Raw genomic sequence first — 23707 nt, 5'->3', positions numbered from 1 at the left:
ATGTGAGCAAATGTTAAAACTGTACTATGTAAAACACTGCAACTCTGGGGTTTCTCTGTTACCCTACCTAATGTGTGGTTTTGTTAACATACTCCAGAAGGGTAAGACTTCATGCTGTTTCTCTTACCTTTTTCAAAGACTCCTTCTGCTTCCAGGACAGAGACAGAGAGGTTGGCTGCCATCTTGACCAGCTCCGCCTTCACGGTGACCTGGGGGGGGCTGTGTTCCAGAAGCTCCACCCCAATAGTCACATTTCCTCCAGGCCTGACAATCCCTGGGGCTGTCACCAGAAATCTAGGCCTAAAGAGTCCCCGAGATGAGAAAAACACAGTTCCTTATCCTTACATCTCCATTCCTCACGTTTCATAGATAGTGAGATTCTCCATACTGTGCCAACTGCAGTTGTTCCAATTATCCCAATATTGCCCCCACTGCTCCATTTAGCAACTGCATTGAAATGCTATTGAAACAAGAATTCCCATAAATCAATCTTAATGCAGTAATTCCTGCACCACTAGTGGAGAGCATGTGTTATTATTTCCATTGTATAAACCACAAACAGCACAGGATGAGCCTCGGTGTAAATGGCTTGCACCGAGGCATGCAGAGGTTACTGGCAAAGTACAAGCCCTTACACTTCTCCTTCACAGACCTCATCCCAGCGTGATTTATTTTTTGACTTGCACACACACACACACACACACACACACATTTTGCGGGTTTTATTCAAACTTTCCTCCATGGGCATCGGCCCCGGAAAACATCATCTAACAAATACCAGTGATTGAAGTCTATCACCGGAAATTAAACGGCCAGGGGTAAAACGTCCAGGTGTAGCAGAGCAAGAAAGTCAGCAAACACACCACTTTCTCTGCCCAAGCCAAGGGTAAAGGCTCAACCGCAGAAAAAAACCGATAGGAGTGGGCACTTTCCATTAATGTGGGTGTCTCATTAGTTCTCTTCCTAGTTAGTGTGTGCACCCCAACCACTCCCTGCACCTCGGCCACACCTTGCCAGTGCCCGCGTTGAGAGAGAGCTAGTCTGGAGGGAGAAACACACACACCTCACACGCCTTTGAGAAAAGAAGGCACGCTGCATGGGAGAAGAAAAAAAATGTGACGGGAAAGGCAGAGGTAACGTGCACTCAAACTGACCTATCTCTCTAGAAAAGTCGTTACTGCCAGAAAGACGCTAAACAGCTTCCACGGGTGGAGAAAGTAACTGTCCCATGGAGAACCGAGCTGCAGCGACCGACGCTCTGCCCTCCGGGCGGGTGCCCCGCGCCCCCTCCGCGCCCCGCCGCCCGCCCCGCGCCCCTCCGCGCCCCGCCGCCCGCGCCCGCCCCGCGCCCCGCCGCCCGCGCCCGCCCCGCGCCCCCTCCGCGCCCCGCCGCCCGCGCCCGCCCCGCGCCCCGCGCCCGCCCCGCCCGCGCTCCTACCGCGAGCCCGCGGCCAGCACTGCGGTCCACACGCACACGAGGTGGGCGGCGGTCAGGAGCCCCCGGCCGCGCATCTCGGCCGCGTCTGCCTGGGCCACCCTGGGCTCCCGGGGAAATTCGCGGGCGCGGCGGGGTGTGGCTTCCCACCTCCTCCCCGCTTCTTTTCCCCCGACTCCGGCGTTTAGCAATCCGAGACGGGCGCGCCTGCAAGCGGAGTGAGAAGTCTGAATTGAGACGGGACTTGGTGGCTCCACCCCTCCCGCCCGCATCACAATGGCGCTTCTCGCGGCTCCCGGCGAGCCTCGAAAATCCGGGACGGTGGGGGGGTGAGAAGTGCGGTCCGCGCGACCTGGCCCCGGCACCCCCGCTCCCCGCGGAGAACACGGGGCGCCCCCTTCCCCAGCCCCCGGCCTCCCCGGGCTGTTTACACTAGCGCCCACCGACGATGCCCGGGGTGAAAACAGGCCCATCCTTGTGAGGAGAAATGCGGAGCGGCTTTGCGAAGTGGAAAAAAATCAATCATTGTCCCCCAGACCATGAGTCATAATTTTAGAGAAATGAAACACACAGACACACACACACACACACAGAGAGCCCAAACCGAGGTATTTTCTGGGTAGTTGGTTAATGTATATGAAAGGACAGGAGAAACACTATTTTTACTTAAAACACAAATTAAGGTATTTTGTTTGCCTCTCCGGGAGAATGTTATGGTTTGTCAATTTAAAAACAACAGCAACAAAGAAAGGAAAGAATTCTGGCACATGCAGAAATTAGGTGTTGCTACTTGGAACTGTGAGAAACAATTATCCAGGGGGATGCTTTTTATATTTTTGACTGTCTCTAAACGGCGTTTGCTAAAGCCGTTAGTTATGATTAGAACCAAAAAGCCCTGAGCGACCTGTATGAACACACTCAGGGTTGGGGTAACTCTCCTGGCCCAGCAGGACAGTAGCCCCGGTGCAACAGTGACTGAGCCCCAGCTCCTCACCATCCTGGCTGGGCAACAACTCCCTCCCCAGTTCTTTAGCACTGGCACCATCTTCAGATGACTCAGGTTTCACCATGACTACACCATAAAAGCAGAGAACTGCCAAAAACTGTTGGAAAACAGGCACATTCAGTCCTTGACAACTTAAAGTTTCTAATTCATGGAGAAAAGTTTTAGATGGTGACTTTTTAGTGCGGGGCAAAATGCAGGAGGAAAAGAGGTCAGCAAAGGGATGTCACATGACAGCTATGTGCTAAATAAAGGAGAAAGTAGCACCTAGACAAACTGTGGTTTTTGGAATCCAGGAACTTGCTTTCCTCCCTTTCCTGTTCCACCCTTTTTCACCCTGTTGAACTGCTTGCCGAGGTCCCTTCTGTCCCTATGTCTCCTACAGGCAGCCTATCTTTAGTGGCCAGCTTCCTGTGCAGGCAGGGTTGGAGGACAGTGAAAAAAGTGTCCAAGTGGATCCTTGGGTACGGATCCTGTCCCTGATGCAGCTATCACTACTGATCTGATCTCCTTACCTCTGCTGTTCAGAGAGTAGGACCAGGGTCATGTGTGAGCTCAGCCTGGAGGGCTACACCAGTGCTTCTCAAACTAAGGGGTATGAGAAGCACGTTAGGGTACAAACGCTATTTCTGGGATGGGGACCAAGATTCTACTTTACTTCAGTATACAGTGGGTCACAGAAGGTCTACAAGTTGAGACAATTTGGGGCACTTTGATTTAAAAGGGAAATTGGGAACATGGAGAAAATTCTTTTCAAGCTTCACATAGTGGATCAATAAATTCAGGCTTACTCTAGAAGCAAGCAAATGGAAACAGGACTTCAAATGTTATATTCCAAGAAGACCTATATAAAAGTTTAGGATCACCTAGTTATCTTATAAAATTAATGCTGTGCAGGTCTTAAATTAATATACCTCTCTGTTTCTTTCTTCTCACAATACACACTTACTGAAAAGCTTAACCATACAGAAATTTAGCCATGTAGTTTTGCACAGAGATGAAGCTACATGCCTACATTGAGTACATTATACTCAATAAAAATGTATTAAAAGGATTAGTAAAATATTTTGACTGACTTTCTCAATCTGTACTTTTTCCCATGTCATAGATCATGTTTTAATCCCTGGAATAGCTCCATACAGCACGGCCATACAAAAGTTCTTCAAGATCATTGTCAGCTATTATCTTCTCTGCTTTCTTCTCCTCCACCCACCACTGAAGGACTCACTGATGGAGTTAGGCTACTTCTTGGATGCAGATATTTGAAACAAGCTGTTAGTGGTGAAACATTGCTTAAAATCTACTAAAAACACTGCAATTGTAAATGCCAACATTTAATTGTACCCTCTACCGTCTCATAAATGAAGGTAAAATTTTAAAAAATTTTTTTAAAAGGATTAGTAAAAATGTTCAACTCAAAGGCTTTTATTTAAGGTTGTTTTGGTTTTTTTTTAATTTGTTTAAGTGATCTCTACACCCAACATGGGCTCGAACTTAGGATCACAAATTAAGAGTCAGATGCTCTATCAACTGAGCCAGCCAGGTACCCCTCAGAGTCTTTTTTTAATTAATTAAGAAAAATTGAAAGTAGTCTGAGATTAACAATAAAATTTGGTTAAATAAATTATGTATATCCATGCAACAGAATACTATAAAGTAATTAAAAATTATGTGAATCAGAGAATCTAATTATCTAGAAATAAATATTCATGATATGCTGTTGGGGGAGTAGATCATCTGTTTTATAAAATAAAATTTAAAAATTATTCTATGTTTATAAAAATAAAGTGTGTTTAAATGTACATATACAGGGGATCCCTGGGTGGCGCAGTGGTTTGGCACCTGCCTTTGGCCCAGGGTGTGATCCTGGAGACCTGGGATCGAATCCCACGTCGGGCTCCCGGTGCATGGAGCCTGCTTCTCCCTCTGCCTGTGTCTCTGCCTCTCTCTCTTTCTGTGTGACTATCATAAATAAATAAACATTTTTAAAAATAATAATAATAAAATAAATGTACATATACATTGTAGATATATGCATCGAAGAAATTGAAGGATGCTTACCAAAATGTTGTCTGTATCCTGGTGATTACTTATGTCTGCCAAGTTTTCTATAATAAATAAAAATATCATTTTCATTTAAAAAGAAAACAATGAAATGGTACTGTTCTACTAAGAGGTTTTTAAGGCAGCATCTTAGAAACTAACTATTTAAATAAAGTTCGTGAATTTTAATACTAAAAAAAATTATGTGTGTTCCTTCTATGAAAACTGAATGGCCCTTTGCATAAGAACTCCCCACAGTTCCTGTGTAACTCCTGACCTATCTTTAGGGTGTGGTTCAACGAGAAATTAGAACCAATATGAGACTGATCCTACCCAATCATGGCAACCAGTGGAGCAGCCATTGCCTCTGCATCTAGTGTTGAACCTAAATTCACTCCAGGTCAGCCAAGGAGAGTATAACTAAATGTGTACAAGAACAAGAAAACAGGGCAGGCTGGGTTGCTTAGTGGTTTTGCACCACCTTCAGCCCAGGACGTGATCCTGGAGACCCAGATCGAGTCCCACATTGGGCTCCCTGCCTGGAGCCTGCTTCTCCCTCTGCCTGTGTCTCTGCCTGTGTCTCTGCCTCTCTCTCTCTCTCTCTCTCTCAATCATGAATAAATAAATAACATCTTTAAAAAAAGAACAAGGAAACATGAGGGAGAACTGGAACCCATGTCTCTCTTACCACCTCCAACTTTGATGTCATGGGTAATCTGCAAGAGAAGCTAATAGCTTTCACCAAGGGCTGCATATGCACCTGGCCCAGAATTCAGAAAAGTTCAAGGAGGAGATCTTCTAAGAACTGGGGGAGCATGGGCCCCACTGTCACCCCACATCCACAAAGTGGGCTAGCAGATCAGTAACAATGAGGGCAAGTGGCTCACCTGCCTGGCATCTTACACTGATCTTCAGAGTAAACAATATGGCTTCTGCTTCACTGCTGGCTTCCCAGTTCACACAAAATGTCCCTTGTGACCAACACCAACTCAGAACCATACAAAGATGAGACTTCTGAGAAATTTAGCTCCATCTTAAATAAGTTGCCACAGTACAAAGCTACCAAAGGCTGTGCCTTATCAACTTGACATTTGTATATACCTGTTTTAACCATATTTAACTCCGGAAAAAAGCAATAGAAAAATCATGTTTTCACCTACATGATGCAACATTCCCTCATACAACCAAACACAACTTAACCCTCTCCCTAAAAGGGGATACAAAGTTCCTTTAACCATCTTCATACTTGGTTCATGCCTCTTCTAGCTGAATCACATTCTCCCTTTGAGATCCTATAACTTCAATACCAAGGTATAGGGATCCCTGGGTGGCACAGTGGTTTAGCACCTGCCTTTGGCCCAGGGCGCGATCCTGGAGACCCAGGATCGAATCCCATGTCGGGCTCCCTGCATGGAGCCTGCTTCTCCCTCTGCCTCTCTCTCTCTCTCTCTCTCTGTGACTATCATGAATAAATAAATAAAATCTTAAAAAAAAAAAAAAACAAGGTATAGGTTAACTATTATTAACACATATGGTAAAGGAATGACAGGGAGAAAAAAATATTGGTTAATAATGTACACAAATGTATTTATATCAAGACAACAGGAAATGCAAATAACTGGTACAGTCCTCATTCCTACTGCTAGTCACATAGAGGTATATGGTATTTATAACTACCTTCTTCCATTACCTGTTTCTCTGACCTCAGTTCTTTGCATGGTTCTTTGTATGATGAGGTGACCCAAATATTCATTCCTAAAGGACTTGGGCCATTAACAGTTCTCCCTATATTGTACTGTTTTCTATCAACTTTGATAAAGGAACCTGGGAGAACTAAGGGATAGATGCCCTAGGATATCTTCTGCATTCCAGAAATACTCCTTACTTTCACTATGTCGTGGCAACTCCTTGATAATCAGGATCATTCACTCACTCCTGCCAAAAGAGTGACCTTTTCTTTGGCTCTTGATTCACCGGCATGAGGAGCCCCAAGTAACCAAGGGGTAATCAATCTCAACTACCAATTTAGTGGAAGCATTGCAGTGTCCCCTACTGGAAGTACTGTTGTCTTGGAAACTGAGATGTCTGCACCAACAGAGCCCAATGCTGCTCTGGAATGGGAAGCAAAAATTTCAGTAGTGTGGATCACTAGAGGTAACAAAGGAACTGCTCTTATTCCACCCCTTTATTCTCTGACTAGTGAAGCTGGCTTTGGGATAAAACATGAGTTGATGATTTAGAGCATATACCATATCCAGAGTATGTTGTTCAATTTTTACACATTCAAGTTTGTAACATTTCAGAAATATTATATATATATGATTAATGTCAACTTAAATTCATCATCTATTTAAGAACTATTTTGATAGACTCCTGCACAGAACACCAGAATATTCCCTGAAAACCTTTTTTAATCCAAGATCAGGAGAAAGTCCCTGTCCACTGGAAAATAAGGAAGGATATTGAAATTAACAAGGAATAATAATAATGAGATTTATCCTTAACTTTCTATACAACAGTCCAGAATTTAAAATTAGAGTTCTATGTCTAAGCAAACATCAAACAAGAATGAAGATAGAATATAAATCTTTTCAGAAATGGAATGGTTCAGGAACTTTGTCTTCCGCAAACTCTTTTTAGGAAGTTACTTTAGGAGGACATATTTAGCAAACCAATGGGGAAAAAAGTCAAGACAAAAGAAGATGTAAGAATCAGGAAAAAGTATATATAACCCCAGAGAGCAATGAAGAAAAAAGTTTCAACAGGAAGAAGACTTCCAAGAATAAGGCCTCAAGGGGGAAAAGGGATCTTAATAGAATAGATAAACATGATGGAAAACTGGGGTTGGGGTTAGAAAATAGAGACTACAACAATGTAAAATAGTGCAAGTATAGAGAAGGGGAATTAGATGCTCAGGGAAAAAGAAAGCTGTACAAAAAAGTATAGCCGTAAAAGAAAAAAAAAAAAAAAAAAAGTATAGCCGTAACTCATTAGTTGGCTCTGTAGTAAACAATAATTACATAATTATGTTGATGTAGGAGTCGTTTATTGATTTATAACTTGAAGAATCAAACTCATTAAAGAGAAAAAATTAAGCTTTATCCTGCTTTTCCTGTATGAACCATACCACAGGGTAACGAAATAGTACATATGAAAAAAATTCTCCTTGTAGAAGTTCTCCAGCTAATAAATGTAAAACGAGTGTCAGCATTAGAATAGCACCATATCACAGCCCTTAATGAATTAATAGATCTAGACCAGCATTGCCCAAGAGAACTTTCCGTGATGTTAGAAACGCTTTATATCTGCCCTAACACAGTAACCATGCAACATGAGGCTACAAACATTTGACTCATGGCTAGTGCAACTGGAAAACTGAATTTTTAATTTTGTTTAATTTGAATTAATTTAAATGTAAATACTGGCATGTGACTAATAGCGACCACAATGGATCATGCAGACCTAAACAATCATCATAAATGACTACTAGTATCACAAAAGGAGATATCCAGATACCATGCCTCCCAGTAGAAGGACCCGGACCAGCTAAGAAGTCATCTTGCCTAAAAATTGAAAATGAATCAGATCATGCTTCTAGATTCAACTACCAATCTGCAAAGAAACATAGAGGGACATATTAAACACCACAAGGATGTATTAACAAAATCCAGATGACAGGAAACTATCAAACAATCTAATTTCTTCAACAAATAAATTGCAAGGAAAAATGAAAGAATGGAAAGAAACTATGGATTTGAGGATCCCTGGGTGGCACAGCAGTTTAGCACCTGCCTTTGGCCGAGGGCGCTATCCTGGAGACCCGGGATCGAGTCCCACATCAGGCTCCCGGTGCATGGAGCCTGCTTCTCCCTCTGCCTGTGTCTCTGCCCCTCTCTCTCTCTCTCTGTGACTATCATAAATAAGTAAAATTTTTTTAAAAAGCTTTAAAAAAAAAAACTATGGATTTAAAGGGACATACAAGTCAATTAATACCAATGTATAAGTATAATTTGTCTCCAGTTCCAAACCAAAAACCTAAAAAGAAATTATTACATTTCTTACCAATGTATAAGTATAATTTGTCTCCAGTTCCAAACCAAAAACCTAAAAAGAAATTATTGCATTTCTGAAATAGTTACTGACTGGATATTTGATGATCTTAAAGGATTTTTAGGGGCACCTTGGTGGCTCAGTCAGCTAAGCATCTCACTCTTGATTTCAGCTCAAGTCATGATCTCAGGGTGGTGAAATGGAGGCTCACACTGGGCTCTGCACTGGGCATGGAGCCTGTTTAAGATTCTCTCACTCCCTCTCCCTTTGCCCCCCCCTTCCCCCACCTCTCTCAAATAAATAAATCTTTTATAAAAAAGGATTTTTATCTATTGTTTACATTGGAATTCTATTTTCTGAAAGGGTCTTCATCTTGGAAATACATACTGAAATATTTATGGGTGAAATATTACATCTGGTATTTGCTTCAAAAATAAAACAGGAACCAATTCAGACCCCTTAGGATGACTATTGTAAAAAACAAAACCAAAATAAAACAGAAAATAACAAGTATTACAAAGGGGTGAAGAAACTTTTGTTGAAACCCTTGTACATTGCTGGTAGGCATGTTAAATGGTGCAGCCACTGTGGAACACAGTAAGGTAGTTCCTAAAAAAAATAAACACTGGGACTGGGCAGCCCAGGTGGCTCAGCAGTTTAGTGCCACCTTCAGCCCAGGGCGTGATCCTGGAGAACCGGGATCCAGTCCCACGTTAGGCTCCCTGCATGGAGCCTGCTTCTTCCTCTGCCTGTCTCTGCCTCTCTCTCTCTCTCCTTTCTGTGTATTCTCATGAATAAATAAATAAAATCTTTAAAAAAAATAAACACAGAATTACCATATGATCTAACAGTCCATTTCTGAGCATATGCCCAAAAGAGTTGAAAGCAAGGACTCAAAAGATATTTGTACATTCATTCATAGAATAATTTGCAATACCCAAAAGGTGAAAGCAACCCAAGATCCATTGGTGAATGGATAATAAAACATGGTGTACCCTTACAATGGAAAATTCATGCTACATATTGGGACCCTGAAAACATCATGCTAACCCAGGAAAGTAAGCAAATCACAAAAGAATGAATGTTGCATGATTCCATTTATACAAGGTACCTAGAGTAGTCAAGCTTATAGAGATAGAAAATACATTTCATTGGTGGTTGCCAAGGGCTGATGAGGAGGAGGAATGGAGAGTTATTGTTTAATGAGTAGGGAGATTCAGTGTGAGAAGATGAGAAAGTTCTAAAGATGGATGGTGGTGATGGTTGCACAATGTGAATGTACTTAATGACAAAGAACTTAACACTTCAAAATGGTTAAAATGGCAAATTTAATGTCATGTGTATTTTACTATGAAAAATGATTATACAGAAAGGACCAGGAAGGTGGGGAAAGGTGGAATTACATAGCTTGAGTTGATGACTATTGAAGCTAGATAATTGGGTACATGAGGATTCGTTATACTCTTCTCTCTACTTCTCTGTATGTTTGAAATTTTCCATAATGGAAATATTTTTTGTACCAAAACAATATATACAAAGAAATAAAAAATCAGTTTAAAAGAAAAAACTAAAACATAAAAATGCCTAATAAAACTCACCAGAAAAATATTATAACAGAAAAAATTAAAATTGTGACCAAAAATTGTGTCCCAAATTACCACAGCCTAAGGAAGATACTTAGGTAAGACTTCACTGAAGAGATAGCCAATGGAAAGAAAATTTGAGCTAGAATGCAAAGAAAGAAAATTCTTGGTTTAAAATAACTTTCTCTGGAAATAGTTGTAGGGGAAGGGGACTGCTGGTTTTTCTTTTCTTTTTATATTGTCTTATATTTTTTTTAATTTATTTTTTATTGGTGTTCAATTTACTAACATACAGAATAACCCCCAGTGCCCGTCACCCATTCACCCCCACCCCCCGCCCTCCTCCCCTTCTACCACCCCTAGTTCGTTTCCCAGAGTTAGCAGTCTTTACGTTCTGTCTCCCTTTCTGATATTTCCCACACATTTCTTCCCCCTTCCCTTAAATTCCCTTTCACTATTATTTATATTCCCCAAATGAATGAGAACATATAATGTTTGTCCTTCTCCGACTGGCTTACTTCACTCAGCATAATACCCTCCAGTTCCATCCACGTTGAAGCAAATGGTGGGTATTTGTCATTTCTAATAGCTGAGTAATATTCCATTGTATACATAAACCACATCTTCTTTATCCATTCATCTTTCGATGGACACCGAGGCTCCTTCCACAGTTTGGCTATCGTGGCCATTGCTGCTATAAACATCGGGGTGCAGGTGTCCCGGCGTTTCATTGCATCTGTATCTTTGGGGTAAATCCCCAACAGTGCAATTGCTGGGTCGTAGGGCAGGTCTATTTTTAACTGTTTGAGGAACCTCCACACAGTTTTCCAGAGTGGCTGCACCAGTTCACATTCCCACCAACAGTGTAAGAGGGTTCCCTTTTCTCCGCATCCTCTCCAACATTTGTCGTTTCCTGCCTTGTTAATTTTCCCCATTCTCACTGGTGTGAGGTGGTATCTCATTGTGGTTTTGATTTGTATTTCCCTGATGGCAAGTGATGCAGAGCATTTTCTCATGTGCATGTTGGCCATGTCTATGTCTTCCTCTGTGAGATTTCTGTTCATGTCTTTTGCCCATTTCATGATTGGATTGTTTGTTTCTTTGGTGTTGAGTTTAATAAGTTCTTTATAGATCTTGGAAACTAGCCCTTGATCTGATATGTCATTTGCAAATATCTTCTCCCATTCTGTAGGTTGTCTTTTAGTTTTGTTGACTGTTTCTTTTGCTGTGCAGAAGCTTTTGATCTTGATGAAGTCCCAATTCATTTTTGCTTTTGTTTCTTTTGCCTTCGTGGATGTATCTTGCAAGAAGTTACTATGGCCGAGTTCAAAAAGGGTGTTGCCTGTGTTCTTCTCTAGGATTTTGATGGAATCTTGTCTCACATTTAGATCTTTCATCCATTTTGAGTTTATCTTTGTGTATGGTGAAAGAGAGTGGTCTAGTTTCATTCTTCTGCATGTGGATGTCCAATTTTCCCAGCACCATTTATTGAAGAGACTGTCTTTCTTCCAATGGATAGTCTTTCCTCCTTTATCGAATATTAGTTGCCCATAAAGTTCAGGGTCCACTTCTGGATTCTCTATTCTGTTCCACTGATCTATGTGTCTGTTTTTGTGCCAGTACCACACTGTCTTGAGGACCACAGCTTTGTAGTACAACCTGAAATCTGGGATTGTGATGCCCCCGGATATGGTTTTCTTTTTTAATATTCCCCTGGCTATTCAGGGTCTTTTCTGATTCCACAAAAATCTTCAAATAATCTGTTCCAACTCTCTGAAGAAAGTCCATGGTATTTTGATAGGGATTGCATTAAACGTGTAAATTGCCCTGGGTAACATTGACATTTTCAGAATATTAATTCTGCCAATCCATGAGCATGGAATATTTTTCCATCTCTTTGTGTCTTCCTCCATTTCTTTCAGAAGTGTTCTGTAGTTTTTAGGGTATAGATCCTTTACCTCTTTGGTTAGGTTTATTCCTAGGTATTTTATGCTTTTGGGTGCAATTGTAAATGGGATTGGATCCTTAATTTCTCTTTCTTCAGTCTCATTGTTAGTGTATAGAAATGCCACTGACTTCTGGGCATTGATTTTGTATCCTGCCACGCTACCGAATTGCTATATGAGTTCTAGCAATCTTGGGGTGGAGACTTTTGGGTTTTCTATGTAGAGTATCATGTCATCGGCGAAGAAGGAGAGTTTGACTTCTTCTTTGCCAATTTGAATGCCTTTAATGTCTTATAGAATTATTTGAACCTTTAAACTATGTGCATATGAAACTGTTAACACTGTGTCAGATTTTTAAACCTCGCCAATATATACACACCAAAGGTTAATTGTCACGTTGACCTATTACATCTGCTTTATTCTGTTATCAACATTTTAACTTCTTGGCTTCTCCTTCCTTTCCATCTTCATTGTTCACTTTTGGGTTTTGGATCTCTCCTGTGTAACCTTAGAAATGAACACTATAGATTGGCTACCAAAAAGTAATCCAATGCCTCCCTCTGTCATATATTCCTTTGTCCAAGTAGCTGCAAAAATAAAATATGCCTTTCTAGGTTCAATCCAGCTGTATCTGGCCATGTGACATAATTCTGCACAATGGGGATCCCTGGGTGGAGCAGCGGTTTGGCACCTGCCTTTGGCCCAGGGCGCGATCCTGGAGACCTGGGATCGAATCCCACGTCGGGCTCCCGGTGCATGGAGCCTGCTTCTCCCTCTGCCTGTGTCTCTGCCTCTCTCTCTCTCTCTCTCTCTGTGACTATCATAAATAAATAAATAAATAAATAAATAAATTTTAAAAAATTCTGCACAATGGTGCGTAAAAAGAAGACTGCAGAGAATGCATTCTCTCCCTGAATAAAACCTCAGCTCAAAAAAAAAAAAAAAAAAAAAAACCTCGGCTCATCCGCTTCCATCTTGCCCAGAACAGAGGCATCAGACCTTGCTACTCAGAGGTTGAAAGCCACCCGAGGAGAAGAAAAGAAAGGTAGAAGGCACCTGGATCTCAGAGTGCAATAGTAAGCAACTGTAGCAGCCCTGGACTACTCTAAATGCCTCCTTCCCCATCAGTTCATCTCCTTGTGGGAGGGAACTCCTGAGTCAGTGCCAGGCTGTCAAGCCTTTCCCTCCTGGGAGTCTCCCCTTGGGCAAGCTTAGCAAGCTATATGGCAAGCCTATTGTTGCCTCAAAGCTCTCACTGCCCTTTCCCTCTCATTGCCTTTTCAGAACTTTAAAAGTGATCGTTTGTATCCTGTCCTGCCCACACAAAACCAACACACCCTTGAGGTCAATGATTTTCACCAAGGTTAAGCCTTCTTGGAACAGAAGGCAAGTTCTCCACCCATTCTTCAATATTTTTTCTTTTGAGTATGCCATACCTTCCACTGTCTTATTTTAATCATAAGTTTCATCCAATCAAGCTTCAGGGGCTTTATAAGAGTATATTTACCTCCACGTGCTAGAATGTGTCTGCCTGTTGATCTTCTATCAAATCATAGATTTTTGCAAAAAGGAATTATATAACAGAAAGAGAATCAAAACTATATAAATAGTATTACATAAATCTGTTCCTAATATATTTAGAATATAAACCAAGTAGTCAATGTACAAAAATAAAAATGACTTGAAATGGAAACAAACAAAACAGAAATGACTCATGATTCCACCCATATCCTTGGGTTTGTGGTGCCCAGTTTTGCTCTCTTTGCTGATCTGCCACCAAATCTTAGACTCAATTCATCCATCATAGCTGGATTTGCTAGCCTCAAGACTCACCCTAAGCCTGTGTGCATTCATGCGTATTTAGCTCCTTATGCCTTCTGCTCCCAAGGTCAGCTTGCCCCAGGGCCGCACAGTTACTTTCCTCAGTTCCTTGCTTTCACAGGCACCAAATACACACTGTGGTTCCTGGAGGGCCTGTCACCCCACCATCACCAAACTAGTCTTACATGTGGCCTCTCACAAAAGGATGATATTTTCATTTTCAATGTGTTAAGAAATCAGATATTAAGGAGGACTTCATTTCAGATGAATCTTTCAGTTACTGAAATAATTTATTGTGGCACAGTCTCTTTTTTTCTTTTTAATATTTTCCTTTTCTTTTTAAATTAGCTAGGCACAACCCATGGGTCAGGACCATTGGATACTTCATCAAGAATTCTTGGGCTTTAGCTGGGAGGACAGCCTGCTAAGAGAGAGAAAATACATTGACTCAGATATCCTAAATACCCAACAGGAGTCAGAGCTTAGCAGAAGTTTATTGAAGATGACAAGGAAAATGGCATGTTCTCCTTCTGCAGGATTATGGAATGAGCAGGGGTCTTCTTTAAAAGTCAAGATAGGATTCTCGCATTTCCCTTCATAGAGATATGGCAACGAAAAGAACTAAAGCTACAAGATGTTCGCACCAAGGATGGGCCACCCTCCTCAGCCATGACCTTGTAAAGGACCAGGACAAATGCAGGGAGGACTGTCCCTTCTACTCTGTTGTGCCGCACAGGGACCAATGGATAAGCAGACCTCAGCAGAGTAGGCAAGAGTAAGCAAAATAAAGTTAACAAAAACCCAACTGAGAGGGCTTGGTGATTTGACTTTGTTCCTTTCTTCTTTTTTTATCCTAAAGACTAGGAATTATGCCACAATGCCTGACAAGTTCAATCCCTCTTTGTTCTCCCCTCCATCCTTTTCCTCTCCCTCACTAGATATTTGACATTGTCCAGAAGCAACCATCATTGTCATTTAGAAAACATCCTCACTCAATACTTGTACTAGCAAGGCTAAGCACATTTTCACATGTTCATTGCCATTCTGTTTTCATCTTCTATAAATTGCTTCTGAGGTCTTTTGTCCAGTTTTTATTAGGTTGTCTTTCTCTCACAAATTTGTGGGAACTTTATATGTTCTAAATTGTAAAATGTTATCCCAACACATAAGTTACAAATATCTTCCTCAGTCTTTAGTTTTTGTTTGTTTATTCTCTCTTCGTGGTACAGAAGTTTTTAATCATGGTATGGGCAAATTTGTCAGACTTTTATTTCATGGGTTGTGCTTTCTGTTAAAAAAAAAATATCTTTCTATAGTGAAGTCAAAAAGATGTTCTATATTTTCTCCAAGTCATCTTAAAGTTTTTTCACATTTAGATTTTTAATCCACATAAATTTTTTCTTTATGTACAGTGTGAGCAAGATTTTACTTTTCCATATAAACCCACTGTCCCAATAAATGTGTTAAATAATGAATCTTTCTTCAACTTATTCCTATTGCTACCTGAGCAGAAACTTCTAGTTCTTCAACATTTTTTCTCCATTTCCTTCTCTAGTAACAAGAATTTTAACTGGAAACCTGGGCCCTCATAATTAACTACATCTCCCAGCTTTACTTGCAACAGAATATGGCCATGTTCTAGCTAATGAGTTGTTAGAGGAAGTAGTGTATGTAACGTCCCCAAGGGAAGGAGACATACCTTTTTCCTTCCTTAACCTCTTTCCTTCTAGTGGAATACAGACAAGTTGGCTGGAGCTAGAGAAGCCACCCGGAGCCATTAGTTGAATTGAACAATGGTATAAAAAGTTAGAAGGGAGCGCCTGGGTGCTTCCGTCGGTTAAGACTCCTATTCTTGATTTCTTTCCGCTTGGGTCATGATTTCAGGATCGTGAGATGAAGCCCTGAGTGGAACTCTGTGCTGAGCATGGATCCTGCTTGATATTCTCTCTCTCCTTCTCCTTTCCCCTCTACCCCTCCCCTGTTCATGTGTGCTCGCTCTCTCTCTAAAAAAAAAAAAGAAGAAGAAGAAGAAATCTAGGTCCCTGACTTGCTCTGCACTAACAGGTGAGAGAGAAATACACATCTATCCTGTCTAAGCCATTGCCATTTTGACCACTCTGTCACTCATAGAAAGGAATTCTAATGTATTTATATCAATTTGCCATAAATGTTTCAATCTATTTCTAAGTTCTCATTTCTTATATTGATTTATTTAACTATCATTGGACCAGATACCACATGCTTTAATAAATATAATTTTATATTAAGTTTTGATGTCTAATAAGTAAATCGCCTCTCCTAGCTCCTTTCTAGAATTGCTTTTGGCAGTTCTTTGATTATTCTTCCATATTAGCTTTAGAATCTGTCTAGTTCCATAGGAGAAAGTGTGATGGCATTTTTATTTGAATTTCCTTTAGCTTATAGATAAGGAGCATCAACACCTTTATGAAATTGAATATGAAAATTGAATATGAAATTGAATTGGCTTTCACACATTGCCATAGTATAGCTCGAAATTTATGTTTTTATGTTTTACAATAACATTTTTTACTTTTTTTCCATAAAGTTTTGCATATCTTTTGCCAGATTGATAGTCCTTGATATTATTGTAATGGTATTTTTATTGCATTACCTAATGAGTTACTGATAAAAGATACCATTAATTTTCATATGTCAATCTTATATTCAGCAACCCTGCCAAACTCTTATTTGTTCTAAAAATTTGTCTACAGAGTCTCTTGCATTTTCTATTAATCAGCTTCCATCAAGCAACCATGAGGAAGTGGGAAAGGTAGAGTTGAATGGACTCAATGGTGACAGCATCAAGAGTCTTCAAATAGAAGAGTAATATAGGGGCAGACCGGGTGGCTCAGTGGTTTAGCACTGCCTTCATCCCTCGGTGTGATCCCGGGGTCCTGGGATCGTGTCCCACATCAGGCTCCCTGCATAGAGCCTGCTTCTCCCTCTGCCTGTGTCTCTGCCTCTCTGACTCTCTGTGTCTCTCATGAATAAATAAATAAAATCTTAAAAAAAAAAAGAAGAAGAAGAAGAGTAGCATAGGCAAGAAGTTTGGACAAAGGCAGAGTTGGAATTCTGAGCAAAGATACAAGCAGCACACTTCAGGAGGATATGCTAGCAGTGGAGCCTGAGATAGGGTCGTGAAACACCAGAGCTGAGGGAGAAGAGAAGATTCAAGCATTAGAGGCAGTAACTGAAACAAACAAAAATCACTACCATGGAGATCATTTAAGGCACATCAGTTGGGGCCAATACGGACTTTGTCTAAACTGAGAAACATGGGAGCAAAAGTTGCTTTGTCTTAATTGAGGTACTGAATGCCCCTAGCAGAGTAAGCATCATTGCGATGCAAGAAGGAGTGTAGGGAGTGTGGTAAAAGAAAGAACTCGATTCCAACAAGAGATGGACCACTGGAAGCCACTTTAGACTGAAACCTTTTGACTTCTCATAAACACTGAAAAGAAAGGTAATTTTGTCAGAGCTGCAGTGTCTCTCCAGGGATTGTACTTAATAAACCCTTCCTTACAATACTCATCACTACTTCTGAATTCTGTGGTGTTTTTATATTTTCATTACAGGGTTATATGAGTTTTAATAAAAAATTCAGAATGTTACAACTGCAACCCATCTGAATTCTCGATGTCTATCTAAGGGACCCTGAAATCACATTAAGATAGTTAGGAAATAGGGGCAGTGGGTGGCTCAGTGATTGAGCGTCTGCCTTCGGCTCAGGTCATGGTCCTGCTATCCTGGGATGGAGTCCCACATCAGGGTACCCGCGGAGAGCTTGTTTCTCCCCCTGCCTATGTCTTTGTCTCTGTGTGTGTGTCTTTCATGAATAAATTAATAAAATCTTTAAAAAAAAAAAAAGATAGTTAGGAAATAGCTCTATTGCCTGGAATAGGACTCTTAAATATCTAAAAGCAGAAATCAGGAGGAATGGTAATTGGGACTATAGGTCCATAAAGTGGCAGATGCCCGAATTCGTCTGATTTGCATTCTGAATCTAGGAAAAGCCTGCTGCAAATGTTAATCAATTATCATGCAAGCGGCCAGAAAAGTAGCCAGATTTTTAACCGTGTCCAGTTACCCAGGGTACCGCCATTCTGTACCAGCCTGCCACCTAGTGGTCATAGCAGTTAATGCAACATATTACTAGAGTCCTCTCGTGATCCTCATCCTTTTCCATGCCTCTGAGTCCATGCTTACTGGGCCCAAACATTCCTGTTACAATGTGACAAGGTAATGCAGTTAGTGATAAAATTATTACAAAAATATATTTCCAATAACAAAGAAATGTAATTCTTACATTTGTTATACAATTTGGAGTTTCCCTAAAACAATTGTTTCAATGTCACTCACTTAAACATCAATGAAATGGACCATCAATATCCTCAGCTTATGCCAGTTAGATGATTGGCTCAGCCATGTAGAATGCTGGAATGCATGAAAATGAAACCACAGGGATTTCAGGATTACCACCCTGATTTTGAGTGGCCTTGTATTCATCATTGTAGACATCACATAGACAAAAGAATTTCAATTTCCCTGGATAAAAATTGAAGATAACCTCAACTTAATGCCAAGCTCAATCTTAGGACAGATGCCATCTATCCTAAAAAATACTTTTCACTTGAACTTCTTGGAGAACGGTTTCTCCAGGACCTGAAAGTAAGACTAGCTATTTGTTCTAAAATATTTTCCACTGTATTTAGAACTTTGCTGTGAAAAGAGGTTACTCTGAACCAACACAAGGACTCTCCGGGTAGACTTGAATGATCTCCCAACTTCAAGTATCTGCAGAAATAGCAGCTGTGGAGGACAGCAAACCACCAGGCAGACTCTGGAGTAGAGCTGAGTAGCAATTTTAGGCCCAGGCCTAAATTTGGAGCCCTGTTCACACAAAGTCATCTGTGGTAGGGACCATTCACAGCCCATTCACAGTTCTACCTCTAGTTTATATGCATTCAAAAGCATCATCAACCCAAAACTCCATGATGATGCTAATCTCAAATTTGGAATTAATCAGTACTATCCTCTCATATGTTGGGGTTTTATTTATTTTTACTTTTTGTTTTGGTTTTAGACCATTAAAATTTTTCACGTCTTGGTGACGAAATCATTTATTAAAATAAGCCCACTTTAGGATAATGCTCAGTAACAAACTGATCTTACATGTTTAAGTGCAAAAAAAGGGAGGCAAGGCGGCACCTGGGTGGCTCAGTGGTTGAACGTCTACTTTTGGCTGGGGTCATGATCCTGGGGTCCTGGGATCGAGTCCTGCTTCGGGCTCCCCATGGGGAGCCTGCTTCTTACTCTGCATATGTCTTTGCCTCTCTCTCTCTCTCTCTCTGACTCTTATGAATAAATAAGTTTTACTTTTAAAAGGAGGAGAGGCAAGGAAAATACACATGAAGAGGGCATCCCTCTGTATGATTTAGGGGGATAGGAAAGGAAACAAATCAGCATTCATGGGACACCACCCTGCTCCAAATATTTTGCCGTCTTGTATATTACTTAAGCCTTCAGACAAATTTATGAACTTGAGAGGATGGTACCTAGATTAAGATCCTTCCTCTACCACTTACCATCTGTGTCCATGAGGAAATTGTTTACCATCTTCAGGCTTCAAGGGCCTTGTCTGTCATATAGAAATAATACCTCAGAAGAGCCATAAAAGTTATATGAGAACCTAGCACAGAACAATCACATAACAAACTGTAGAAGCCATTAAACCGAAGCCAGGTATCAATTCCATTTTATGAATGATAAAAACGTCAATTCTTAATTGTTTTAAACTCACTGCAACTTAAAAAAAAAAAAGAGGAATATCAAGAATCTACAACTAGAGCTGTATCTAGAAACCGTACAACTATGGTTCCACGGATTACTACAGAAAATCAAAAGAAATGCTAGTGCATTTCTTTCTTTCTACACAGATCTACTTATTTATTTTTTATTATCCATATACACAAGATTGGGCTTGAACTAACAACCCTGAGATCAGGAGTCACACACTCTCCCAACTGAACCAACAGTTCTAAAATCTACTTTCAGGAGACGCACATTTGTTTGTTGTTTTACACATACTGGGTTTATAATGAACTATCAGAAAGGAAAATATTTCTCTTTTCTCTACTTTTCCCCAGAGCCTGTCAGAAAGTTTTAAAGATTCCTAAAGTTTGAGGAAATAATTGCTAGTGCAATTTTGTTTCCTCAAGATAACTAAAACTATCTCTAGCAATTCCATTCATTCCCAAGGATCCAATTACAGGAATGCAGGATTTCCTTAGGCAACACTGAAGTCCCAAGTACATTTCTGTGAGATGCTTTGGTACTGCCTTTTTAATCCCTTTCAAACTTACACTGGGTCCAAATTATTACATTGTTCATTAATTAATTAATGTACATCAACCCTGGTCAGGAGGTAGCAGAACTAGTTCTATCACTTGCAGTGGGGTAAAGAATTAAAAGACCCCTTATGTGTAGGAATTGATCTGAATGGCACCAGCAGGTTTGCCTAGACTGAGGGACAGTTTCCATAGTAATACCAGGCATCTTGGTAAAAATTTTCCAATCCCCAAAAATATGTATGACACGGGAAGTTTGGTGATAAAAATATGCATTAGATTTTATGGTTTTCACTAAATGAAATCTTTTCTAAAAGTAATTTGTTTCTTCCAAAAAAATTAAATGTGTACTGTTTAAAGCAGAGAAAGTTTGCTTCTTCATAATTTGTCAATCTATTAGGTGCATCAGGCCATAGATCACCAACAACACTGACAATTCTTGCACTGAGGGGGGCCCTGGACAGGATGAGCACTAGGTGTTATACTATATGTTGGCAAATCGAACTCCAATAAAAAAATATCCAAAAAAACCCACTGACAATTCTTTCCACATTGCCATTTAAAACACAGGAATTAAGAGGGTGATAAGCCATGGAGGAGGAGGAGATACTTTACTTAAAAAGGCTGTGCTGATCAAGAGAAATTATTGCCTCAAAGGACAGAAGCATCATGGCCAGGACATGAACCATAAACCAATAGGTAAAACACTCTAAGAGAACACCCTTAAATCTATTCTAAATCAGATATTTCACTTGAGTTCTCATTATTTCTGAACAGAGCTAGAACATAGCTTCTCCAAAACATATAATTAGCCTAAAGCAATTTTAGAAAATTATATTTTCAAAATGTTTGTTGTTGTACACTAAAAGTCCTAGAAATAGACATCATTGAGTAGAATTGAAAAGCATTAGCTCTGCATTGGCCAGGGATTTTTTTTATCCCATTAGTTAACATAAAATCAGACAGGTTCCACAAGAGGAAACCTATCACCTGAAATATGTGAGAGATCCCAAAGGATATTATGCCTGTCCATCTTACATAGGCAAAATATTTTAAAATATTAAATTTAAGTGTTATTATGTAAAATATAGTAGAATCTCAAGGTCTTTCTATCAAATAGGATTTTTTATGTGTGTTCTCTTTCAAACATGAAGATGATGGTACTAAACCTCTATCCAAAAGTCAGGTACCAGGGTACCTGGGTGGCTCAGTGGGTTAAGCATCTAGATGCCTTTGGCTCAGATCATGATCCCAGAGTCCTGGGATCTAGCCCCTTGTCAGGCTCCCTGTTCAGTGGGGAGCTTGCTTTTCCCTATCCCTCTCCCTTTACCTCTCCCACTTGTGCTTTCTCTCAAATAAATAAATAAAATCTTAAAAAAAAAAAAAAGGCAGGTGCCTTACAATCACAATTCTTTCAGAATGTGGAAAATTCTACAAAATAAATGGCTGGTTTCCTTAACAAAAAAATATCATGACAAGAGAAGAAAAGTATAAAACTATAGAGGAAAAAAAAAAAAGAGAGAGACTTAGAATGCTCAACGTTACATGCCATTGAGGAATTGCAAATTTAAAAAACAGTGAGACAGCACTATAGACCTATTAGAATGGCTAAACTCCAAAACAGCAGCAATACCAAATGCTAGTGAAGATGTGGAGCAAAGAAATTTTCATTCTTTGCTGGTGGGAATGCAAAATGGTACAGCCACTTTAGAAGGAAATTCAGTGGAAACTAAACATACTCTTACTATGTGATCCAACAACGATTCTCTCAGGTATTTATCCAAATGAGCTGAAAACCTATGTCCACAGAAAAACCTCCTGGTGTGGGGTCGGGAACAAACATCAAGAAAGAATTCTTGAGACATTTTATAGCGCAACTTAGTAAATTTATTCAAGCAGCATGGAGACTGGACCTATGGGCAGAAAGAGCTGTCCTTATGCTATATGAAGCTCATGGTTTTATGCTTAGTGCACTAAGGGGAGAGGAGGTGGAGGAAGTATTAGATGATAAATGTGTTCTTCAAATTTCTACTTGTAAAACTACTTCTGCAAGATTTATCTGGTGCTTATCATTCAGCTCAATATTAACTTACAGTGAGATATACAAGCAGTCATAAGACCCTTTAAGAATGTAGCTGCCAGCACCTAATTGCTCATTATCAAAACTATGCAGAGTCAGCCTTCTGGGTAAAGGTGAAAATTTTTCTGCTTCTACCTGTCATCACTACAACACATATATATAACAACTTTATTCATAACTGCCAAAACTTGGAAGCAAACAGGATATCCTTCAATAGGTGAATAAACAAATTATGATACAACCAATACAATGGATTAGTATTCAACAATAAAAAGAAGTGTGTTATCAAGCCAAGAAAAGATCTAAAGGAATCTTAAGTACTTACTGCTAAGTAAAGGAAGCCTGCCTGAAAAGGCTTCTATATGACTCCAACTATATGTCATAGTCCAATGATGGTTTAGAGGAAGAGGGGATCAGAGAGATACAACTTGGGAGATGGGAAATAGATAAAACAAATTTGGCAAAATATTGATAATCATCAGAGTCATATAAATAGTCAATAGAGGTTTATTCTATTCTCTCGACTTCTGTGCGTGTTTGAAGTTTTTCGTAATGAATGATGTTTTTTGGCATGTACTTTGAAATGTTTTTAAGGATTGTGCTGATCTGTTTCCATCATAACTAAACGTCATGGAAGACTAGACTAGAATACAGTCTACGTTTTTAAATAGGACCATTTTCTGCACAGGGATGAAGGGGTCAGTATGGTGTGACTGAATGGTAACTGGAATTCCTACTGGAACTAGGTAGTTACTGGAATTCCTTTTCTTTCTTTTTTTTTAAAGATTTTATTTATTTATTTGACAGGGAGAGAGAGAGAAAAAACACAAGCAAGGGGGAGGGGCAACAGAAGAAGGAGAAGCAGATTCCCCATTGCTCAGGGACACCACCACCCCCCCCATGCCAGGCTTGATCCCAGGACCCTGGGCAGATATTTAACCAACTGAGCGACCCAGGCACCCCTGGAATTTCTTTTCAAATTTAATGTTTTACTTGCAATCTAATCCAAACGTAGGGGAATTTCCTTAAACCTGCATCATAGCATTCAATTTATTCATTCCTGTGCCTTAAGTAATCAGAAAATGTCGACAATAAAAACAATGACTCTGAGACACAATGAAAGCTATCGGAAGTAATGAGGCCAACAGACAGCAGCCTACCCCAGTCCAAACCTGTACAACCTTTGGACAATCCTCTATGCATAGACTGAGACTTTGTTTTTAAAAATATCCTTTACAGGCCAGTTGGTACTTTTTAGGACAAAGTTTCTTCAACACCTCAACAGTCCTTTTATCCTTGTTCTTTTCATATTTGTGTCTATCTGCCTTCTAACCCTCTGGCTGTTTCCAACCCTTGGACTTAGTAGAAATCTGGCCTC

The 23707-nt window shown here is 40.1% G+C and overlaps 1 protein-coding gene across 3 annotated transcripts in view; it reads right to left on the bottom strand.

Moving 5' to 3' along the window:
* Positions 1-1669, bottom strand: part of CD109 (CD109 molecule) — a 130419-nt gene extending 128750 nt beyond the window's left edge. Inside the window, exons 1-2 of one of the 3 annotated variants that reach the window (XR_005367920.1) lie at positions 1439-1669; positions 128-300 (exon numbers count right to left, since the gene is read on the bottom strand). Coding sequence is in view for 2 of the 3 variants with exons in the window: in XM_038554538.1 (XP_038410466.1) it covers positions 128-300; positions 1439-1512 (247 nt within the window). In the remaining variant the exon portion in view is untranslated. The remainder of the gene's footprint in view (positions 1-127; positions 301-1438) is intronic. The other 2 variants (XM_038554538.1, XM_038554537.1) reach the window with 2 other exon arrangements.
* Positions 1670-23707: the final 22038 nt, after the last annotated feature.

The sequence above is a fragment of the Canis lupus genome, chromosome 12 (assembly GCF_011100685.1).
Source record: "Canis lupus familiaris isolate Mischka breed German Shepherd chromosome 12, alternate assembly UU_Cfam_GSD_1.0, whole genome shotgun sequence".
In the NCBI taxonomy this organism is placed as follows: domain Eukaryota; kingdom Metazoa; phylum Chordata; class Mammalia; order Carnivora; family Canidae; genus Canis; species Canis lupus.
Note: the sequence above shows the minus strand (reverse complement) of the source record. Positions and strands in the feature narration are given on the sequence as shown.